Source organism: Leuciscus leuciscus (assembly GCF_965113295.1).
Source record: "Leuciscus leuciscus genome assembly, chromosome: 14".
Taxonomy (NCBI): Eukaryota; Metazoa; Chordata; class Actinopteri; order Cypriniformes; family Leuciscidae; genus Leuciscus; species Leuciscus leuciscus.
Window position 1 is genome coordinate 10,968,870 of NC_138738.1, and position 22,548 is coordinate 10,991,417.

At 36.2% G+C, this 22,548-nt stretch overlaps 2 protein-coding genes across 7 annotated transcripts; both read left to right on the top strand.

The window, feature by feature from the left end:
* The first annotated feature begins 1,267 nt into the window (after positions 1-1,267).
* Positions 1,268-14,185, top strand: sfi1 (SFI1 centrin binding protein). 6 transcript variants are annotated; one of them, XM_082137114.1, is made up of 32 exons: positions 1,268-1,304; positions 1,435-1,657; positions 1,739-1,810; positions 1,888-1,998; positions 3,070-3,164; positions 3,242-3,359; positions 4,198-4,300; positions 4,369-4,525; positions 5,211-5,372; positions 5,500-5,570; positions 5,650-5,742; positions 6,019-6,116; positions 6,532-6,598; positions 6,774-6,904; positions 7,775-7,856; positions 7,955-8,133; positions 8,218-8,293; positions 8,436-8,531; positions 8,682-8,758; positions 8,846-8,948; positions 9,062-9,158; positions 9,237-9,397; positions 9,590-9,664; positions 9,975-10,049; positions 10,138-10,314; positions 10,422-10,639; positions 11,235-11,333; positions 11,426-11,663; positions 11,854-11,926; positions 12,558-12,702; positions 13,255-13,357; positions 13,896-14,185. In XM_082137114.1, exons 2-32 carry the CDS (start codon positions 1,512-1,514, stop codon positions 14,040-14,042), a joined length of 3,645 nt encoding a protein of 1,214 aa, XP_081993240.1. In that variant the 5' UTR covers positions 1,268-1,304; positions 1,435-1,511; the 3' UTR covers positions 14,043-14,185. The 6 variants fall into 6 exon arrangements, with proteins under 6 accessions (XP_081993240.1, XP_081993241.1, XP_081993245.1 ...); XM_082137115.1 differs by having other exon boundaries at positions 1,278-1,304; positions 1,441-1,657; XM_082137119.1 differs by lacking the exon at positions 1,268-1,304 and having other exon boundaries at positions 1,313-1,657; positions 13,255-13,347.
* A 143-nt stretch (positions 14,186-14,328) lies between these two features.
* On the top strand, positions 14,329-22,548 carry sxph (saxiphilin). The gene is made up of 17 exons (XM_082137135.1): positions 14,329-14,897; positions 15,688-15,851; positions 15,963-16,062; positions 16,160-16,339; positions 18,053-18,215; positions 18,302-18,366; positions 18,516-18,673; positions 19,345-19,531; positions 19,613-19,761; positions 20,352-20,442; positions 20,536-20,586; positions 20,659-20,841; positions 21,350-21,497; positions 21,613-21,695; positions 21,771-21,955; positions 22,037-22,223; positions 22,402-22,548. Exons 1-17 carry the CDS (start codon positions 14,840-14,842, stop codon positions 22,443-22,445), a joined length of 2,196 nt encoding a protein of 731 aa, XP_081993261.1. The 5' UTR covers positions 14,329-14,839; the 3' UTR covers positions 22,446-22,548.

The window sequence follows — 22,548 nt, forward strand, 5'->3', positions numbered from 1 at the left end:
GTGTTAAGTTTTTCACACACAAATAATACGTAGGTAGTGAAGTTTTCCCATAACAGTGTTTAAATAAAGTACAAATGACATTAAAGAAAATGTTCAGTTTTGTTAACAAAAATCAATTAAATAAAAATGTAATATAATAAACCAGAACAAATAAATAAAAAATGATATATATACAATGAGAAAAAAATATTAAATAAGAAAAGTGCAAAATAGAAACATTTCCTTAGATACAAAATGTTACCAATATAACAATTTGAGTGAAAAGTGTAAAAGTGGTCATACTTACACTGTCAAGGTAAAAGTGTGTTACTGAATACATTTCCAAGGTTACATGGAAACCTCCATAAGTAAAACAGTTAAGCCCCATGTTATCTACTTGTAGGCCATATTAGTGCCACTGTATTAGACTGAAAACCTTTCTGTTCTGTGATGTTATTAGGACATGAACATAACCCAAATACATCGTTCCGACGTACACATTGACACATTCTTTTGGGGTTTTATTATAATGATAAGAATCTAATCAAAGCAAGTTTTTGTATAAATCTTATTTTATTTAGTGGTAAGTCTTATATCCATAAATGTAAATACATAAAAAGTAAACCCCGCATTAACATCTTCAAACAAGCATTGAATTTGTTTAAACACAGTCTAAATGGCTATTCAAAAAAACAAACAAACAAAAAAAAAACATCTACATCTCTTTTTACCATGTTTAATAATCTTTCTTAATATGCTTTCATCTTCATTTCTGTGCTCTCTTTTTTTTCCTTCTTTTTCATTTCTTAGGACATATTTAAAACAGGCTAGTTTTATATCATTTCTCTTGTGAACTCTTATGTCATAACTTGTTTATTGTTTAAAAGACTGTTTGTATGTTTCTGTATCCTTCGTTTGATAAAACTGCAATAATTAATAAATAAATTAAGAAATCTCACAAACTGAAATGTCGACCATAACCTTGTAATGACTTCTGCATGACTGACTGATTGAAAAACACAACTTTAACAGAAATGCACATCAATACTTCAATTCACTAAATAGGCATAAAAGATCAATTGTATCTAAGGCCACATTAATCACTAAAATATAATTATTTTAATATAACTGCATTATTTTATTACAACTATATTAATGTTGTAACTTTATTACAACAGGGTTGACAAGAAGTCATTCTTATTATTATTATTTACAAAATATCCGTAGCATTAAAGGGATCAAAGTGCCCCTTTTAAAGAAAGTCTTTTATTATGACATTATTTTACCGGAAGAATATTCCTTCAACACAGAGGAGCGGCAGTTATGTTTTGTTGTTGGTTGTTGTCAGTACGATAGCACTTATATGACAGATTTTTAACGAGCTGTAGTAGCTTTAAAGCCTTAAGTGAAACATGTAAACCCTTAAAAGCTACTTTAATAACTTTATTTCTACCCGTTATAGCTCAAGCACCGGCTGCTAGACAGTGCACTGATTGACTGAAACTCATGTATGCTCCAATAAACCATTGAAGATGCAAACGACAAGACCAAAAGCTGGGAAACAGTTGTCTTCTGCTGTTGAAAAGAACCGGCCACGCAAAACACACATTCGCAAAAACACGTACCGGGTCGGATATAATTGGAACCGAGGTGGTAGACTTAAAGAGCTGAGGATAAGGTAGGACTTTTCATTGTATAACGCTATAGTGGCATCCTCTATTCGTTTACAGTTGAAGTGATTATTGCATTGATTGTTTAGGCACCTTGCTCGGAAGTTCCTTCACTTGTGGATTCAGAAGACATTTGGACGAATAACAACATCACAAGCCAGGTCCAGTGTATGTGTTTAATTAGTGCATTAAAAAGTCAGTCTTTACTTATTTAATAAAAATGGTATTTTCTGTTTAGATCTCATTATTGTAAGGTGATCTTGAGGAAGACCTTAGGAGCTTGGAAAGATGAGTGGTGGCACGTAAGAAAGGAATGGACCCTAAATATAAGGGCAGATTGCCATTATACGTAAGTGTAGTCTCATATGCTCACAAGGATGTATTTATTTGATCAAAAATACAGTAAAAGCAATAATATTGTGAAATGTTTTCTATTTTAATATGATCTAAAATGTTATTTATTCTTTTGATGGCAAAGCTGAATTTGCATCTGCTTTTTCTCCAGTCTTTAGTGTTGCATGGGCCTTCAGAATTCATTCTATTATGTTGATGTGTTGCTTAAAGGGATAGTACACCTAAAAATTCCCTCGATTTGTTCCAAACCTGTATGAATTTGTTTCTTCTGCTGAACAAAAAATAAGATATTTTAAAGAATATAGTTAACCAAACAGTTGATGGACCCCATTGCCATATATAGAATTAAAAAAATACTATGGAAGTCAGTGGGGTTTTCAAGAGAGGCGTCTATTCTTACCTAAGCTTAAGCTACACCATACATGCATATGTCCTACATCGGGTCAGAGGTCAGCCTTCCGCCTGAACTCGACTCTCATGAACGTGCGTACGGCTATTGCCTGAAGCCAGTGATTATAGTTTTTTTTTTAAGGTTTAAATATGGATATTTTTCTTACAAAAACTTAGTTTCAGATTGCATTTATTTACCCAATGGAGTCGTATGGATTACTTTTTATGATGGATGGATGCGCTTTTTGGAGCTTCAAAAACGTGGGCACTATTCAATGCCATTACAAAGCTGGGAAAAGCCAGGATATTATTTAACGTCAATTTTAAATGGTATAATTTTCATTTTTGGTTTCACTATTCCTTTAATATTTTGTGGAAACTGAAAAAAAAAAAAAAATGCAGGACTCTTTTATTAATAGAAAGTTCAAAAGAAAAGCATTTATTTGAAATAGAAATCTTTTTTTACATTATTAATGTATTTTCTTTCATTTTTTTTTATTATTTTAATGCATTTTTGCTGAATAAAAGTATTAATTTCTTTCTCTTTTGAACGGTAGTGTGTACCCCATCCCATACTGCAATGGGGTGTTTTGTTTTGTCTTCGATGTTTGTTCTGTAGTCACTTCAGTGATCACCACCTGTAATATTTGTCTTTTTTCTTTTTTGCCTATTGTAGGTATATGCTGTACAGCAAAACATTTCCAGCCTGGCAGGAGTATGTTGCTATCCAGAGAGAAGAAAAGAAGAAACTGCAACTTGCAATCAGATTTGGTAAATAGACTGCTATTCTATTAATATTTGAGTTGAACAAATGTAGCTGTAACTGAATAGGCCTATTTGTACTGCAGAGACGGAGCACAAACTGCGGTGTGTGTGGAATGGCTGGGAGCTGTACCTGGACATGTGTCGCATGAAACACAGGATGAAAGAAGCAGCAATACAGCACGAGAGACTCGCTGTGCTGAAGTGAGCATTGCTTTCATCATGTGGTGTTAGACCAACAATGCAGAGCCACATATATAAAGTGAAGCAGACGGATACATAATATACAGTGTTACAATCCTGGTGTAGGTTTGGAGTGTAACATAAATGACAGACTTGAATATGACAGCAACATTTAGAGAAAAAGTAAGCAAGTATACGATCACAAATAAATCAATATGTTTTACATAATACTTATATTAATAAATAAACAACATTACTGAAAAGTTTGGGGTTGGTAAGATTTTTATTGTTTTATGCTTTAGTCTCTTGTGCTGCATTTATTTGATCAAAATACAGTAAAGACAGTAATATTGTGGAAAAGTATTACAATTTAAAATAACTTTTCTATTTTAATACATTTCAAAATAGAATTTATTCCTGTGATGGCAGAACCCATGACTTCAGTCTTCAGTGTCACATGATCCTTCAGAAATCATTCTAAAATGCTGATTTTATGCTAAAGAAAAATGTATTATTATTATTAATGTTGTTAACAGTTGTGCTGCTTAATATTTTTGTAGAAACCAGTATGCATTTTTTTCAAGATTTTTTTATGATGAATAGAAAGTTCGAAAGAACAGCACTTATTTGGAATAGAAGTCTTGTAAAATTATAGATGTATTATTTACTCACTTTTGATTAACTTAATGCATTCTTGCTGAGCAAAAGTATAAATTTCTTTAAAAAAAAATTTAACTTTTGAAAAATAATTTATGTAAGATATAAAGATGCATGTGTAACAGTGAAGTAATGCTTATGTACAGTGGCTTGTAAGTAAAATACTAATGTGAAATATTTTTGTGCATGTTGGTTATTAAAGGTGGGTTTGGACTGTGTGGAACATGGCACTACAGCACAGGGATGTGGCGTACCATCAGGAAGATCTTGCCTTGCAACACTGGGCTCACACTGCACAAAGCAGAGTGAGTATGAGTGTGTGTGAATATGAATGTCTAGTTTGAGTGATCTCTAAAATGGCTGTTCTTCACAGGCATGGCTGCACTGGAGAAGCAGGATGAAACATGCATGTGTTCTGAAAGAGAAGGAGTCCAAAGCTCACCGTCACTATTGTCTTCAGCTGTCGAGACATTCACTTCATGGATGGATCAGACACACAGAGAACAGACAGGCTAAGAACAAGACAACAGGTGACATTCATTTTTTATATTTATTATATGCACTACTGTTCAAAATAATGGGGTCGGAACGATTATTTTAAAAGAAATGAATGCTTTTATTCAGCAATGATTATAATTTATCAAAAGTGAGAATATAGACATTAACAGTGTTACAAAAGATTGTTTTGATAAATACTGTTCTTTTAAACTTTCTATTCATCAAAGATTTTTGAAAAAGGAATGCATCACAGTTTCCACAAAACTATTAAATATCACAACTGTTTTCAGAATTGATGAAAATAATAAGAAATGTTACTTGAGCACTAAATCAGCATATTATAATTGTTTCTGAAGGACCATGTGACACTGAAGACTGGATTAATGATGCTGAAAATTCAGCTTTGCATCACCGGAATAAATCACATTTTAAAATATATAAAAATAGAAATGGTTATTTTAAATTGTAATAATATTTCACAATATTAGTATTTTTACTGTATTTTTGATCAAATAAATGCAGGCTTGAGAATTCTTTCAAAAATGTTCAAATGTTTTACAAACCCCAAACTTTTATTATACCATATATAGATTTTTTTGTTGTTGCTATAACTTGAGTTACAGTGGCATCCTGATCTGTCACAATTATGCTTTTCCTTTTTGTATTTTATGCATTAGTTTATCTTGAATCATATTTAATTTGTCTTCTGTGTTGCAGCTGTTGCTCAGGATGTATGGCGTGTCTCTGTGCTGGAGAAGTTTTGGTGGCAGTGGTATAATGTGCTGCAATCCAGGCAGGCTGAGAAAGACAGAGGACAGAGAGCAGACCAACTGGCCCAGCACGGCTCCCAACGGCTGGCGTTCTCCAACTGGAGACACTGTATCTTTGCTTACACCATTAAACAGACAGTTCGCATTTACTTTTATACTCCAAGAAGAAATGAAATATGTCGATGAAAGCATGATGGCACGTCGTAGTGCAGTTGTTTTCCTGATCTGTTATGTAGATGTCAGTATGTGCTCACAGAAGGCTAAAAGGGAAAAGGCTGCCATGCATCACAGACAACTCTATCTTCTGGTTAGTGGTGTACTTGTTCTTAGAGGTTTTAACATGTTTTTTTCTTGTTTATTTATGATGGTCTTGTATTTCTTCACAGCGGTTGGGTTTAAAAGGCCTTACTCTAAACGTCACTCACAGTAAAACTCATCGTCTCAACAAGAATCTTAGTGTCCAGCATCATCATCAAATTGTAAGAACAACACAAGTAGAGAACATATACACAACACATGACAGAACTGTCCTTAAACGTAATATATTTGTGGAAATAATTTTCCTTGATAATTTTTTCTTTAAATTAAAGACTTTATTGGACCATGAAAACTAAATTTCCATACTAAAAATAGGCCGTGATAACAGCAATTATTAACACCTTGTCTACCAGTCTTCTATCGGTAATGATTATGAATGTTACGTCATGCAGTTGTGCTGAGTTTAATTGTCAGAAATGGATACTGATGTTTTGTAGTTGCTGGAAAGGTGTTGGAAAGTCTGGCAGTTGCGCTTGGATCAGGCTGAGGACAGAAGTCTGCAACCCCAGATGAGTGTTGCACAAACTCATCACAAGTTAGTCACATACATTAGTTTAATTTTTTCACAGTTCTGCTTGTGCTTTTTAATTTGAAGCATGCTATATACTCGGCAAAAAAAAGAAAGATCCTCCCACTTTCAACTGCTTTTTTCCCAGCTAATTTCTCATGTGTAAACATTTGTATGAACATAAAAAGATTTAACAACTGAGACATAAACGGAATAAATTTCACAGACATTTGACAAACAGGAATGGAATTACGAGTCCCTGAACAAAGCGAGGGTGAATATCAAAAGGAGCAGTCAGTATGTGGATTTTACTAAAATTATCTTTAAAACACACTATCCTATAAAAGGGATGTTTCTTTATTTGCTGAGTTTATATATTTTAGGTCATTAATAAACATGAGTTTGTCTGTGAGGCTTTTAAACGGTTGTTATTAATCAATAGGTTCTCTGTGCTGAGATTTTGCCTTGATCGTTGGAGAAAACGTCTTAAAGAGCACACACAAATGCAGGTAGCCACCACACTTTCTGACACTCTCATTATCTTAGGTCATAGGTCTTATCATGGGTCACCTGCAATTATTAACGGACTGTGCTTTTTTTCATTGTTCCATGGACTGCACCATTTTTGCCTTAAAAATGCTTCTAATATTTTATCACACAATCTGTATATGTACAAATGTATAGGAGTTGGAGCTACGTGCGGATGCCTGCTTTGCTCGTCGTATCTTCCCACGATGTGTAAACACTTGGATGGAGTTCACAGCGCAACACACAGAGAAACGAGAGCGGAAAGAAAGAGCTGAACAACATGACAGGTGGGTTTCTGTAGCTAAGTAGTATATGCAGTTTCTTTGCGGTGTGTACTTAAATAATAAGGTTATAGGTGTTAAGATTATTTTCAGGTTAGGTAAAGTAAGTTGAGTCTGGCCTAAATTATAAGCTTTTTAAATTACTTACAATTTGGTCAGAAGACTTCTCTGTGGTATGTTCTAATTTAAAGTCTTTACACTATAAATCAAAGCCTTGGTAGGCAGGTTTTTGTAATCAATTAAATTTCAGTCAGCTCTGGGCTTCTTGTCTTCCACTTGGGGTTTGTTGTCTTCATCTCTGGGCTTCTAGGCGTCGGGGATGACATATCAGTATTCAAAGAGGCAATCAACTTTTCAGTCTTTTATACTCCTGTTGTTTGCCGCCGAGGTTAGGTTCTAATCTTCTTGATTGGTGTAAATTGTAACTTTCCCAAAGTTTCCAAGATCCTTCTCAAGGCCTCTCAGGTACAAGCTGTCCGCCCTTTCAGGGCCTTGAACTCCAGTTATCTTAACCAAGATGGCCGATTTCCTTTTAAGGTTCTAGGAGTAGAACCACAGTCTTTTGTGTCTTTGAGTGCACACACACACACACACAAACTCACACACTTCTGCTCCTTTTCATGGGTTGGCACACACACATACATAACTAACAATTACTATACATCTCTGCCAAAACAGTATAAGGCATTTCTTAGAAACAAAAATAAATAACAAAATTATATTCAATACATTGGCTAAATATGTGTAACAAAAAGGCATCTACAATAAACAAGGAGGTAGTGTAATTGCATTTCCTTGATATTATACAACAATGTAGATATCCATGTCTGTGTTGTATTGTACTGAAAAATGTACATGTTTTTGTCCTCTATATAGGCAACAAACTTGCAGTTGGGCGTTTTATACATGGTGGAGAAGTTTGGAGGTACGAGGAGATCAGAGACTTGCTGAAAGAACGGTATGCTGACAACCACGAATATACACTGGCGTTAAAAGTTTTGGGTCTGCAAGATTTCCGTTGTCTCTTTTACCAAGTAATCAGTATATTTCTTGTAGGCTGTGCTGCATGCCGAGCATGTGTGTTGTGCCCGTGCCTGGTCTAAGTGGTCCTGCAGTGCTGTACAATGTAAAGAGGAGAGATTCAAACGAGCAGCAGCTGACTCTCTTTACAAACACACTCTTCTACGGAAGGCCCTGAACCAATGGAGAAACCTCGTTGCCAACATGCAAACCAGGTGTGAATCGGATAATGTAGCTGAATAAACTGAATAAAGTATTTTGATTTTGAAGTTTCAGCTTTGTTGTGTTTTGTTGATCAGTCAGAGACGTTTGGAGCAGGCACAGGGTCATGATGGGCAGCGGTGTCTGAGAAGAGCCATGGCAGACTGGCATCAGGTACGAGTTGCACAACTGGCTCTATTCACTAAGGGAAACAGCTGACAATGTTTTTTAATCATCATATGATGCAGATGATGATGTTGTTGTTGTTATTGGTTTGAAATATTATATCTAAAGTAAATATGAGCTTGTTTAACAGTATGTAGATCACAAAAGACAGAAAAGAGCGAAACTTGCACAAATGGAGAAACACCACCACAGCAAATTGCTCAAACATGCTCTAGAAGCTTGGAAGGTATGAATATCATGTTTGTTTTGACAAAGTATACAGTATATCTACAAATATTGCTGTAATATACTAGTGTATTTTATTTTGTTTACTGTATATACAAAGCTTGCAGCTCTGAAGATGATAAACTCGTTGTTTTTACATGCATGCATGTAGTCGTACCATTTGCAGACTCAATCGATTAACAAAAATGTGGAGTGCCGTTACCAGGGGCATCAGCAACATCTGGTCAGGTATTATGATATATTTACTAAAATTGTTGTAGTGTTTATTTAAAGAAATGTAATCTAATCTATCTGTTTTATTATTTGTTTCTGCAGGAAAATGTTCTGTTTATGGAGAATAAACGGTACACGACTGATGGAAGAGAGACAAAAGGAAAACAGAGCACAATGTTTTTCTCAAAAGCACATTCTATCTCAGGTGCTTATAACATCAAAATTAGTTATATTACTGAAGTACAAAATTAACACCTATTATTTATCAGTGCAATTTTGTCATTTTACAAAATATTTAACATTTTATATGTCTAATAGGTGTTTCTGGCGTGGCGACAGAGAACGGTATCTGCTCATCGTCAACGTCATCAACAGCAGGAAGCCCTGAAACAAGCTCAAATACACCTGGAGAAATGTACTTTGGTTATATAAATACCACTGTTAGTAGTCTGTGCAATGATGCAATTATTCAGTGTTGTTTTTGTGCTGTTAGTACGCATACAAGTGGCTTTGAGAAGATGGAGAGAGCGAAGCATGGAGGTAAAAGATGAGAGATTGGCGAATGACAGAGCCAACAGACACTACAGCAGAACGCTGGGAAAAAGAACCCTCAACACATGGACCAGCAATATTCACCATCACAAAACCTATCAGGTGCCAGTTCAAGTAGTCCCAATCTTAATTATTTTTTACACACACATATATGTGTATGTGTGTGTGTGTGTGTGTGTGTGTGTGTGTGGATATATATATATATGTATATATATGTATGTATGTGTGTGTGTGTGTTTGTGGATATACATGTATGTATATGTGTATATATAAACACAAATGTATGGTTTTTAGGTAATGAAGAAAAGAAGCTTTGAGCTTCACAGGTTGAGGATTTATCAGCGCTTTTTTATCTGCTGGAGAACACAAGTAAGTTTTGATTTAGCAAAGTGTTCAATCATATTCGAAGGCTATTTCACTCAGATATACATTACAATAGGGAAGAAAAGATGATCACAACAGCCATTTCATGTCCACTCGGTACATTCTTTTGTTTAAATATAGATGTTTTTGTGGTGTTAAAGCTTGCTTATAACCTCACCTACTGTACAGTAGTTCAAGCTGCTGACATTGCATCATTTTCTTTTTTGAGCTGAAGCTACTAATGATTGATTGTTACTGTCTCTTTGAAGATTCTATATTGTATTTTTGTCTGATTTTGAATGATTATGACACACAGCTGCAGAGCAGAAGAAGAGAGGCGGAGCAAACTGAGACTGCCCTTTGGCATTGGTCCCTCAACCTACAGGCCAAAGTAATGCCAGATCTTGCACTGTTTATCATTGACAATTCAGGTTTCCTGCACCTTCATAGTCTCATACAGTTTGGTCTATATGTTTTAGGTGTTTTGCGTGTGGCGGCTGTGGATCGCAGAACGTCAGAGAAAACAGAAGCGTTTGACTGAGGCAGCTCAGTTTTACAGAGATGAACTGTTGAGAGAGGGTGTCACGCACATCCTCACGCACACAGCGCACATGAGTGCTTTCTCAACTAATATTGCCCAGCACAGCTATGAACAGGTGCTGTTTCTATAGTTACTGTATATTTGTGCATTTCATTCTACAGTCTATAAAGTATATGTGTGTATTTGTTTACATTAATATAAGGATTTCCTCATCAAATACAGAGCTGTCGTCAGCTTCAGGACGTGGTAAGGCGGTGTGCCGTTCGATGGAAGAAGCGGGCACTGTGCAAGCCTGTCAAGGGTAAAACAGTGGCGTCCAAAGTCAGCCACCCCAAGAAGTGTGTGTCTTTTTTTCTGCCAGAAGACCACACCCCCATTCCTACCGCCTCTCCAATCAGGAGCCAAGCAGCAGAGCAGAAAGATTCCATCATCAATCACCTGTGAGTCAATGTCATTCTTATTGCAAATGTTAACCCTAAGCTTATTTTTTGTTAGTTGTTATAGTAGTTAGTAGAATAGTTTTTTTTGGGCGAGGTTGTTAATTTTTATATATAATATAGTATATATTAGTCAGAACCAGTATTATTTTAGTATCTATCAGATACTATTATAGTTTTTATTAATATTTTGAATTAGTTATTTTTATATTTAATTTGTATTAAAATGTCTGTATAGTTTTATTAATTTTTATTTCAATTTTAGTTTGTCTTTTTGTACATCAAGTTAAACTAAAAATTTTATTTTATTTCAGTTAATGTTTATTTTATTTAAAACAGCAAAAAACTTTTTTTATGCTTTTAGTTTAATTTAACTACAATAACCCTGGTCAGAACTGTGAATGGAAAAACATGCATGCATAGTGTAATTATGTTAACTAAAGGAACTATAACTAATAGGTATCATAGGAGAATAATAATTAGTTTATGACACATCTTATTTCTAATTGATCGTCTTATTTATTCCAATTTTATTCTGATTTTGAAACTTATTCTGATGGACATGTCTAGAGTAAATCTGATCCTCCTGTTTTGTCAGCAGTTGGTCGGTTCGAGCATCTAGATTGCAACCAAGAAGACCAGATGACCTGCTGCAGTCTCCAGCCAAACCTCTGCCACATGACTTCAAGATCAGCAGGTGTAGTACTCACACAAACGTTGTGACATAATCAAACACAATTTTTTTGTTCACATACTAATGAGCATCTACCTTTCTCCATGGTGCTTCAGTAGTCAGAGGGTGTCTGTACGAGAGACTGCATTTCCCTCAGTGTCCTCCAGCAGTCCTTCCTTTCCTTCTCCGTTACCCTTAGTCCCTTTGACCCAAAACCCACTGGAGTCACCTGCAATGGTACCACAACCTAGGATCCTCCCAGTCAAACCTGGTCCTCCAGGATATTTTGCTGCTACCGGCCAGGACATACTTCTTCCTCCATCTTCATTTACTGTCTCAGTATCACATGGCAAGGTAATCATGATGCTGTAAGAACACTTGTTTGTTCTTAGGCTAGGACAAAAATAGGTTTTGTATCTTTTTCCCCCCGGCAGTTTTTATTTACTCCATTACTTATTCTTGTTTTTGTTTCGTCATCTTGCCTCCTAGTAGAAAAATTGTATTTTGGCCTAAATGTGAATTTCCAATTTTTTCTGTTTTACAGCAAAAAAGCTTAAGGAATCAGGAGCCCCTACTGCATTCTACTCATTTCACTTCACACCTTCTCCCAAAACAAGGTAAAAAAAAACATAATCTTTCATAATATGAAGTAGATCTGCGCGATTAATCATTAAAAGATCGCGACCTTGATTCAAACACCCGCACAATCTTACTCCTAAATGACTACAATCCGACTTTTAAACCTTTGACAAGTACGATCAAAGCAAGCATTCAAATCTCAATTGGCACTGCTGCTGAGCCTGAGGAAGCAGATGTTATGAAACCACTTCACAAACATTCTTTTCAACCACAGTGTTATTTTTTTCTGTTACAATAATTCAAATTAAGGTGAAACTTTATATAAAAAAAAAAATATATATATATATATATGTATTATATATATATGTTTATAATTTGGAAAGCATTCAAAATAGAGGAAATCACATTTTGAAAGTAACTTGACACTATAAAAAAAGATTGTATCAATTACATTGTTGCACCAGTAGGTGGCGACAAGTGACTGTTAAAAATGGGTTTGTCATTGAATCATTCAAGAGATTCGTTAAAAAACGCAGATTCATCCAGTAATGAAACCAGTGAAGTGGTATATATATATATATATATATATATATATACCAAGTGAGTTTTGCTTGTTTATGTTTTCATTTCCGTAACACATTTACACTTGTCATTTTGTCCGGGCTGTAGGTATGCATGAAAGATTACCTGAGCAGGAAGAGGAGAATGAGGAAGATGAGGCTGTGGATGTGGAGCAAACTGAAAAACTCACCAAAGAACTACTAGATATTAGACTGGAAATGCAACGATACCAGCAAGACAGAAAACAGTTACAGTATGTTAATCTGGCTTTCAATGGGATGAATATACAGTGTTTTGAATTATTATTCTAATTGTTAAAGTTGTTATAATTAATTATTTGTTAGAATTATAAATACATTCTCACACACACACACACATATATAATTGTAGATTTGCATACTATTTTTGTAAATTTTTTGGTTTGTTTTTCTGATGTGATCCTGCTGTAAAAGTCACATCTCTTTGGAAATGCATTTTATGACTAGAGCTGTTTTTTGTCTTTGAAAAAAAGTGAATTGACCCTCCAGCTGTAGTTTGACTGAATCAACATATTAAAGTGTGTTATTTATTCTAGCACACACAAACTTGGCTTTTGGAATGAATAGTTGTTTCTGCTATGTTTGTGAGACTGAGGTGAAAATATTTTGCTTCATGTTAAATTAGGGAAAGGAATGTTTTGCTTTTCTATTTTGTGTTCGAACAAAAGGGGTATAATAACAAATACCATCACCTTCATATAAAAACATTGCATCTAATGAGATGTTTTCACTAATATAGTGAAATCAGCCTGCGTTTGTGTGTTTAGGACATGGCGTAAGCTTCAAAACATCTTGAGTAACTGGCTCGCAACAACAGGCATTGAGGGAGAAACTAAGGAAAGAGAAAGCGTCTTAAAGGAGTTAAGTGAGGTATCCATATATCTTTCTTTCTTTCTTGCACACACACTTGTTAACAAATTCACATCTTTAAATATGTACAGTAAAGGATGAACAAATAACAAGTGGAGGCAACACTCTCGGTTCCTCAGACTGCACTATCGCACAGAGAACACTGGTGGTTTACATTTAACACGCATATTTTTGGAGAATTTACGTAAACATAAATCGAAATTCTCAAAACCAGCTGTCAGGAGTGTCACTAGATAAATGTTACAGATTGCATAAACCCTTGCTTTTATGTATGATGTGCAACACTGGAAAAGTTATAATATGGAAAATAATAGACATTATTAAGATCTGATATTAGTGATTAATAATAAATGTAACATTTATTATCTTTATGCTTGTCATTACACCCCTAGGTCTAATGGATTTTGTGCATGGTTGTCTATATAAAATATCTTTATAAATATTCTGTAATCTTTATAAATATTTGTAATCTCTGGTTTTGTTTATTTTAATTTTCAAAGTAATTTTTGTAATTTTTTAATATTATGATTCTTTGCAGCTTGAGAGTCGCATTTCTTCTCTATCTTTGAGATTAAACAAGCAGAAACCCACCATGATGTGCCATGCTGCCAGAGTCAACACCATCCAGAGCCAATTACTACCGCGCATGGTTAATACAAAAACACCTACCAAGTTTGGAATATAGACTAAGGCTATATTGTGCAACCTGTTATCCCAGTAATAATTCTAAACAATATTGTATTTTTAAAACCTGTTTTTTATTTCAGTATTTATTTATTCAAATACACTGTTGTAAATACTTCATTTTTAATAAAGCATTAAATCACATATTTTGATGTTTTGAAATTGCTTATTTAACTTGAGATCCTATGGAATTGAATTAAATGACCTGAATTAAAATTATGTTGGCCTTTTGTGACATTGGAATGCTCCCAGCTAACAAGGAACGCTTTAAAAAATACATTTTGAACGTTTAGAGAACAGTAGAACGATCAGAAATGACGTTTTGATAACTTAATAAAGTTAGCAAAACGTTCTTGCAACAAACTTTTGTTAGTTTGGTTGGATCCTATCTTGGAATCTTCATTTGGACGTAAGCTACCTGGACTCCGTTGCTGCTTCAATGTAAGTCCAGTAGCATTTAATACCATTAATAGCTTAACACAATGCCAAACAAAATGCGCTTTCTGGAAATGCCATAAAACGCCAGGCAAGAAAATATGCCTGCCTGGACGAGAATGTTCCACGTGACACAAGAGTTCCAGTAATATTTTCCATATGTGCACATTTATTATAAGAACTATTCGCTTTGGAAACACCCGCTTGCCCAATACGTATTTTTTCAGACTCGCGCAAAACAATTAGCCTAAGTTGGATCTTCTCTAGGCGAAATGCCCGTTCAGCTGAAACTTCTGTACAGGACTCGATGTAACGTTAGACAGTTACTGTGATTTATTTTTCCTAGAAGAGATTTCTGATACTATGATGAAGCGAGTGGGAGTTATTGTCATTCTACTGCTGTGCACCATCACCAGCTGGGGTAAGTGCGAGCTTGCCAAAATTAAGAAAAGCAGCAAAATAATTATAAAAAAAATTCTCAGAGTTTTGAACGTATTTCAGGATTAGGGAGTAAACAGAAATGCCTGCTGCTCTGCCAGAACTTTCAGTAGCAATAAGTGGTTGCAAAATGTTGCTCCCAATTAACAGTATACTAATAAGTATATCACTATAAACTTAGGAGAATGCGTTATTAAAGGTACCGACATTATTGTGTCAATCAAGAATTTGTTTTAAGTTATTTAAGCCTAAGTAATGACATGATTTAATATTGTTTAACAAAAGTTTAATATTTCCAAATAAATAGATTATGAGCCACAAATAAATTGCAAATGTCATTGTATTTATGAATTTTTGTGAAACTCCTAACATGATGGCTTGTCATGATCTCATTTTAATTTTTTTCTATATTCTTTTTGTGAATGTTTAATTTCTGTGAATCTCTCACAATCTATGTATTTGGAAATATGAATTCTAATACTAATCATGATGGAAAGTTGCTTTAGTAGGCCTAATCATCTCAGTAAAAGCAACTTTGTGGTTACTGAAGCGTTAATTGAAAACCCTGTGAAAGCTAATCTATTTGCAGTAGGCTATGCAACAACAACAAAAGTCTCCCCTCACCAGAATATTGAAAAATATGCCACTCATTAATTTAACTGCAACACCTTTTAATGTTAGCAGCTCCTTTTGCTGCATTCTTTGGTCTTTAAAATCCTAAAATGGTTTCCATCTTGAAATGAAATGTTCTGTAAGTGTATACCTGCATTCAGGTAAGAAGATGCGCTGGTGTACAGTATCAGAGCCGGAGCAGAGAAAGTGTGCAGAGCTGGCTAAAGCACTGGTTGCTGTCCTTCCACCTGCAGCGGTCACAGCCTTCGCACGTCTCTCGTGTGTGAAAGCTTATGGGACTGCTGACTGCATTAATAAGATACGAGTGGGTGACGTATGATAATGCATAAGCTCAAATCTCTCTCTATATTTTTTTTAAATCAACCCCTGAGACATAAAAGTAGATGGTTTACATTCTGCCACTATCTTTTATCAGGATAATAAAGCTGACCTAGTGACTCTGGATGCTGGAGAGGTGTACTCTGCAGTAAAACAGTTTGGTCTCACAGTAGTCGCAAAGGAAATCTACAGAGATGGTATACAAAATCCTAATGTAGTTTCATAGGCATCACACTCTGCTAGCACTAACATGCAAGCATCTTCCTTTTCCACTTTGTCTCCTCAATCTCCTAGGTGGCTGTATTCTTGCAGTTGCGGTGGTGAGGAACAATAGTTCTTTTAATTTGCGCTCTTTGAAGGGCAGTAGGAGCTGTCATAGTGGAGCTCGCTGGACTGCAGGTTGGAGTCTCCCTTTGGGACATCTCCTTTCTCGAAACCTCCTGCCCTGGGGAGAGGATGAGCCCCTCAGTCAGGGTAAGACAACCGCAAATCATAAGTTGTATATAAGCAGTGTTATTGTTGACTAAATTTAAAACTATTACAAAATATTTCATTAATTAAAATAATTAATTATTGTTAATCGAAATAAAATAAAATAATATATACACTCACCAGCCACTTTATAGGGACACCTTGCTAGTACTGGGTTGGACCCCCTTTTGCCTTCAGAACTGTCTTAATTCTTTGTGGCATAGAATCAACAAGGTTCTGAAAACACACACATTGGATTGAGATCTAGTGACTGTGGAGGCCATTTGAGTAAAGGCCATTTGGAGGCCAAATTTGTGACATGGCACTTTGTCCTGCTGGAAGTAGCCATCAGAAGATGGGTATGCTGTGGTCATAAAGGGACGGACATGGTCAGCAACAATACTCAGGTAGGCTGTGACATATGAACAATGCTCAGTCGGAACTAAGAAAATATCCCCCACACCATTACACCTCCAGCACCAACCTGAACCTTTGATACAAGACAGAATGGATCCATGCTTTGATGTTGTTTACTCCTAATTCTGAGCCTACCATTTGAATGTTGCCGCAGAAATGAGAATCTCACTCAAACCAGGCAACGTTTTTCCAGTCTTCTGTTGTCCAATTTTGGTGATCCTGTGCAAACTGTAGTTCTTGGCTGACAGGAGTGGCACCCGGTGTGGTCTTCTGCTGCTGTAGCCCAACTACATCAAGGTTCGACGTGTTGTGTGTTTAGGGATGCTCTTCTGCAGACCTCAGTTGTAACGAGTGGTTGTTTGAGTTACTGTTGCCTTTCTAGTTCAAACCAGTCTGGTTTTCCTCTGACCTTTGACACCATCAAGGCATTTTCACCCACAGAACTGCCGCTCACTGTACATTATCTCTTTCTCTCGGACCGTTCTCTATAAACCCTAGAGATAGTTGTGTGTGAAAATCTTAGATTATCAGTTTCTGAAATACTTAAACCAGCTCATCTGGCACTAACAACCATGCCACGTTGAAGTGGAAGTGACATGTAAAGGCCAAGTATGATAACCCATACTCAGAATTTGTCCTCAGCATTTAATCTATCCAAGTTAGTGCAGTAGTGGGCAGCCATTTTTGCTGTGGCGCAGAGGGAGTGATTGGGGGTTAGGTGCCTTGCTCAAGGGCACCTCAGTCGCTTCTTGCTGGTATTGAGAATCAAACCCACAACATTGGGGTTAGTCTGACCCCAACAAGTCTGACTCTCTAACCATTAGCCCACGACGCCCCAAAGTTACTTAAATCACCTTTCTTTCCCATTCTGATGCCCAGTTTGAACTTCAATCATCTTGACCATGTCTACATGCATTGAGTTGCTGCCTTGTGATTGGCTGATTGGATATTTGCATTAATGGGCAGTTGAAAAAGTGTACTTAATAAAGTGGCCGGTGAGTATAAATATTACATGAAAACCTAAAACATCAAAATCTAATATGTTAGAATATAAATAACACTAAACAACACCTTATATAACAGTCTCTAAAGGATCAATCCAGAAAATTCTGATTAAATGGATTAAGTTTTAAGTGATTTCCCAGATTTGTTGTTGTTATTGGTATATTTCCAGTCACTCTGTAATTTGGTCATAACCTAGGGAGTATTCCGTCATGTTCTCTCAAACCAAACAAAGTCTGCAAAAATATGTATGATTGTGTCGAGTTCCCAATGCTCATATTTTGACTGTTTTGTCAGCGGTTAGCGCTTTCTTCAATGCCAGCTGTGTGCCTGGAGCAACTACAATGGCAGCCAGCCTTTGTTCCTTGTGCCAAGGTCAAAGGTCATACATTCGTCAGAAAAATTTCCATTGTGAGACATCTCACGGTGAACCATTCTACCACAACCAAGGAGCACTCAGGTTAAAATAATCCTATTTACGTCTGTATCAGTGAGTCACTGCCAAGTTACCTTTAGGATCTTACAGTCCAACTGTTTTTCTTTCAGATGTTTGCAGTCACGGGCAGGAGATGTTGCCTTTGTGGATCACACAGCTCTGGACAGCATAGATGGTTAACACAATGAACTCTTACACAACTTTTTATTTTAACAAATTGTACATTCATGGTGTAACATTTGTTTATATGGGTACACTAGTGATTAAATCCTATATGATGAAGACCTCTCTTTCTTGTTTCTATTTGATCACTTTACTCAACAGAAAGTGAGAAAGATGAGTTCAGACTGCTGTGTACAGATGGTACTCATGCTCCGCTCAGCAGTTTTAAAAGGTGTAACCTTGGACGAGGCCCTGGAGCGGGTGTGGTCACAAGAATGAACACGCGTAAAATTGCCCGGAAGTTCTTGGTCGCTGCCCAGGTATGCTTTGTGTTGAAAGCTAAAACTGACACATAAAAATTGTCTGATCCGACCAACCTGTACTGTAAAGTTTTAATAACAAACCAGAAATGTCTCAATCTCGTTTTATTTATTTGCTGAGCAAAGAGGGTGTCCAGACTCGGTCCTGGAGGGCCACTGTCCTGCAGAGTTTAGCTCCAACTTGCTGGAAGTTTCAAGTATGCCTGTTAAGACCTTGATTAGTTGGTTCAGGTGTGTTTAATTGGGGTTGGAGCTAAACTTTGCAGGACAGTGGCCCTCCAGGAGCAGGATTGGACACCCCTGGGAAAGAGATGCAAAGTGTAATGTATGCAGGACACATAATGGTAAGTTATTTCAGTAATTACAAACTCAGAGTCTTGTAGTACATGGAAAAACTGATAATGGGTACAAAATTAAAATTCTGTTATCATTTACTCATCCTCATGTCATTCCAAATATGTATGCAATATAAAAGAAGATACTTAAATGATTGTCCCAGTGAGTTCATTTTTGGGTGAACTATCCCTTTAACAGATTATTGGTCCTGCCGGTGTCAAGTTGACCTCAGGTTCCTGGCGATGTTCCTTAATAATGTTATTATTATCTTGGCTGATAGGATTTCAGTATCTTGTGCGAGAGAAAAATCTTTGCTTCTTTGTTTTCTTTTGAAGATGTCGTTTGGTTGGAGGGGAAGGGAGCGTCAGCGCTTCCAGCTGTTTGAATCAGCAACCTATGGTTGGAGTGACCTTCTCTTCAAAGATGTGACTGAGAAATTATTAGTTCTGATGGAAGACATGGATATGAGCCAGGTTCTTGGACTGGACTATGTGGCCTTGCTCAAGGGCCTTGGACATGAAGGTGAAAGATTGCTTCCCCTCTGTACCATATAATCTTGGAAATGATAAGCTTAGAATTTAATTTGTGCGTGTGTGTGGTTAGGTAGCTCGCTGGAGGACAGTGTGGTGAGGTGGTGCTGTATAAGTCATGCTGAGCAGAAGAAATGCGAGCAGTGGGCTCTTAACATAAAATCCGATCCTCTGGTGTGTGTAAAAGCCTCATCTATGAGTGACTGCATTGAGAAGATCAAGGTCTAGTAAGACAATTTTTCAGCAGTTGTGATTTATGTTTAAACAAATATCTATAACAAACATCATTTTATTTATATTCATTTATTTTAGATACAAAATATTGCAGAATACAGTTTCATCACCAAAAATATTTATGGCCTGTACATTTTCTGAGTTTACCCCTCATTTGCAGATATTTGTAAATTTGGTTCTGTAAGTGATTTTCAGTGTTATTTTACTAGTATTATTATGATAGTATATATTTTGAATTTCAACATTCAATTTCATTTTCATTTCATTTCATTTCATTTCATTTCATTTCATTTCATTTCATTTTCATTTTCATTTTCATTTCATTTCATTTCATTTTCATCCCCCAGTTTTAGTTATTTTAGTACTTCTACTCAAACATATTTTATTTCAGCTATTTGCCAAGGCAACATTTCCTAATTTCATAAGTTTTTCATCTATTATTTATATTTTATTTTATTTCACATTTAATTCAATTAAAGATTTTTTTTATAAATAGTCTTAGTGTTCGATATCTATACCAACATTGGCGATTGTCTCAGTATTAGTGCTAAAACAGAATAATTTGTTCATTTTCACAGAGGGATGAGGTGGATGCTGTTTCTCTGGATGCCACTCATGCTTTCATAGCTGGGAAATGTGGCCTTGTCCCTGTGGTGACTGAATATTATGGTATGTAAAACATCCAGAGTCATACTCACTCATGTCTTCAAGTTCATCGCACCCTGATTTGTTTTTCTCTTTGTTGGTTCATTTGAAATTTAGGAGAGAAATGTGAGTTTCCTGAAGGAGCAGGTGGCCATTTTGAAAGTGATGGTAATAAGAAATAAAACAAGCTTAACATAAATGATACATCCCTATCTTTACAACATATATTTGTCTCTTCAGAATTACCATCAGTGTATGGTGTGGCAGTTGTTCGTCGGACAAGCCGGAGTTTATATTTTGGAAGCCTGGGCGGTAGACGCTCTTGCCACGGTCACATGTACAGCCCTGCTGGCTGGGTTTTACCTGTAAGACACATGCTTAGCACAGAGCACAGCAGCAGCGCCCCATGTGAGCCGAATAATGGTACTACATTTTCCTTTCTTTTGCATGGTATCTTTATCAAACTGTTCAAATATAATATTTTAGTTACTTATATTTAAAGAGGACATATTATGCCCTTTTACAAAGTCTTTAGATTTTTAGGGTCTTGTACTTGAATGTACAAAAAACACATTTATTATTTTCTACATGTTTTATATTGTTGCAGCACTTCTCTTCCCAGACTTTCAGTAACGCTCTGTTTAGTTCCTGTCTCTATGAAGCACCTCTTTATGAAAGAGCAATATTTGCAACACAGTAATTGGCCAGCTGGATCGGTGCCCTGAGCAGGAATTATTTAAATTAGGAATATTGTGGTGTGTACTTTCCCAGAAGAAATCTCAAGACTACAATCTAGTCATTTCAGGGAGTTCAGAAACAGTCCTCACTGATACAGAGGATAACTCCCTTCGGAGTGGACTTTGTGCTCAAATAGCAACATTACACACTAAAAGCGTAATAGGTCCTATTTAATGTTACTCTCTGTTTTCAGTGTATGCTGAGGTGTTTTGGAAAGGTTGTTTGCCAGGAGGTCAAGGCAATCTGTGTAAGGTGTGTATGGGTGGGACTGAAGAAGCTGCCACCAAACGGTGTGCTGACAACCATAATGAGCGTTACTATGGCAATATGGGTGCATTAAGGTGAGGAACAGTTCCAATAAAATCGTGTACAGGAAAATATGTCTGATCACCCATTGCTAGTGTATTATAGTGCAACCATACAGATTTGCAGGCTTCAAAATGTATTTTACTCCAGATGCTTGGTTGGAGACTCCAGTGGGAAGAGTTTTGGAGATGTAGCCTTTATGGAACACCACAATCTGGAGAGCAACATTGAACGTAAGATGTACACAATGAGAAATGTCATCAGGATAAATCTCATTGATAATAATGTGTGATATGTTTGATGGACAGATCTAAACACCAGTGGCTGGGCTGAGGGTTGGCTCCCTTTGGACTTTGAGCTGCTTTGCAGCGATGGCAGTCGGGCTCCTCTGACAGAATGGAAGACCTGTAACTTAGGGGCAGTCCCTCCAAGTATTGTTATGACACGTCCTGTTCTTACAGCTCGCATTTATGACCTCTTAATGAAGTCACAGGTCTGCACACTGAAATTATAATCATCTGACTGATTTGGGAGTCTTTTAGAATCCGAATACTGATGTGTTTTTGCGCTATAGGAAACCATAGCAGCTCGTCCAGATACTGGGTTCCACCTGTTTGAGTCTCAGCAGTATGGAGAGAGTGACCTGCTCTTTAAAGATGCCACAAAGTGCCTCGTTCACACAAGTCACGTGGACTATCGCACCATTCTGGGAGACGAGTTCTATTCACAGGCTGAAAGCATCTTTAACTGCACTCACTCAAGTAAGAAAAAAAACATTATTATTTTATCCATTGCATACCAATTATTTGTTTGCATTTATAATATTACAATCACTGGATTTTTAAAAGAGTTTGATTTTATAAAACTGCACAGGTAAAATGTCTCTTATTTCAATAATTATTCATGGATATTTTAATTGCACTTTAATTTTTTTTACAGAAATCTTACAGTTCTGCAATCAAGATGTGTGCAGCATATTCTAAACAAGATGAAATGGCATTTATCACAATGTTAAAAAGAAGCATGGGTCATATATGATTTATTTTGTATCATTCCTGACATACAATAAAATACTCTTTGAAGATA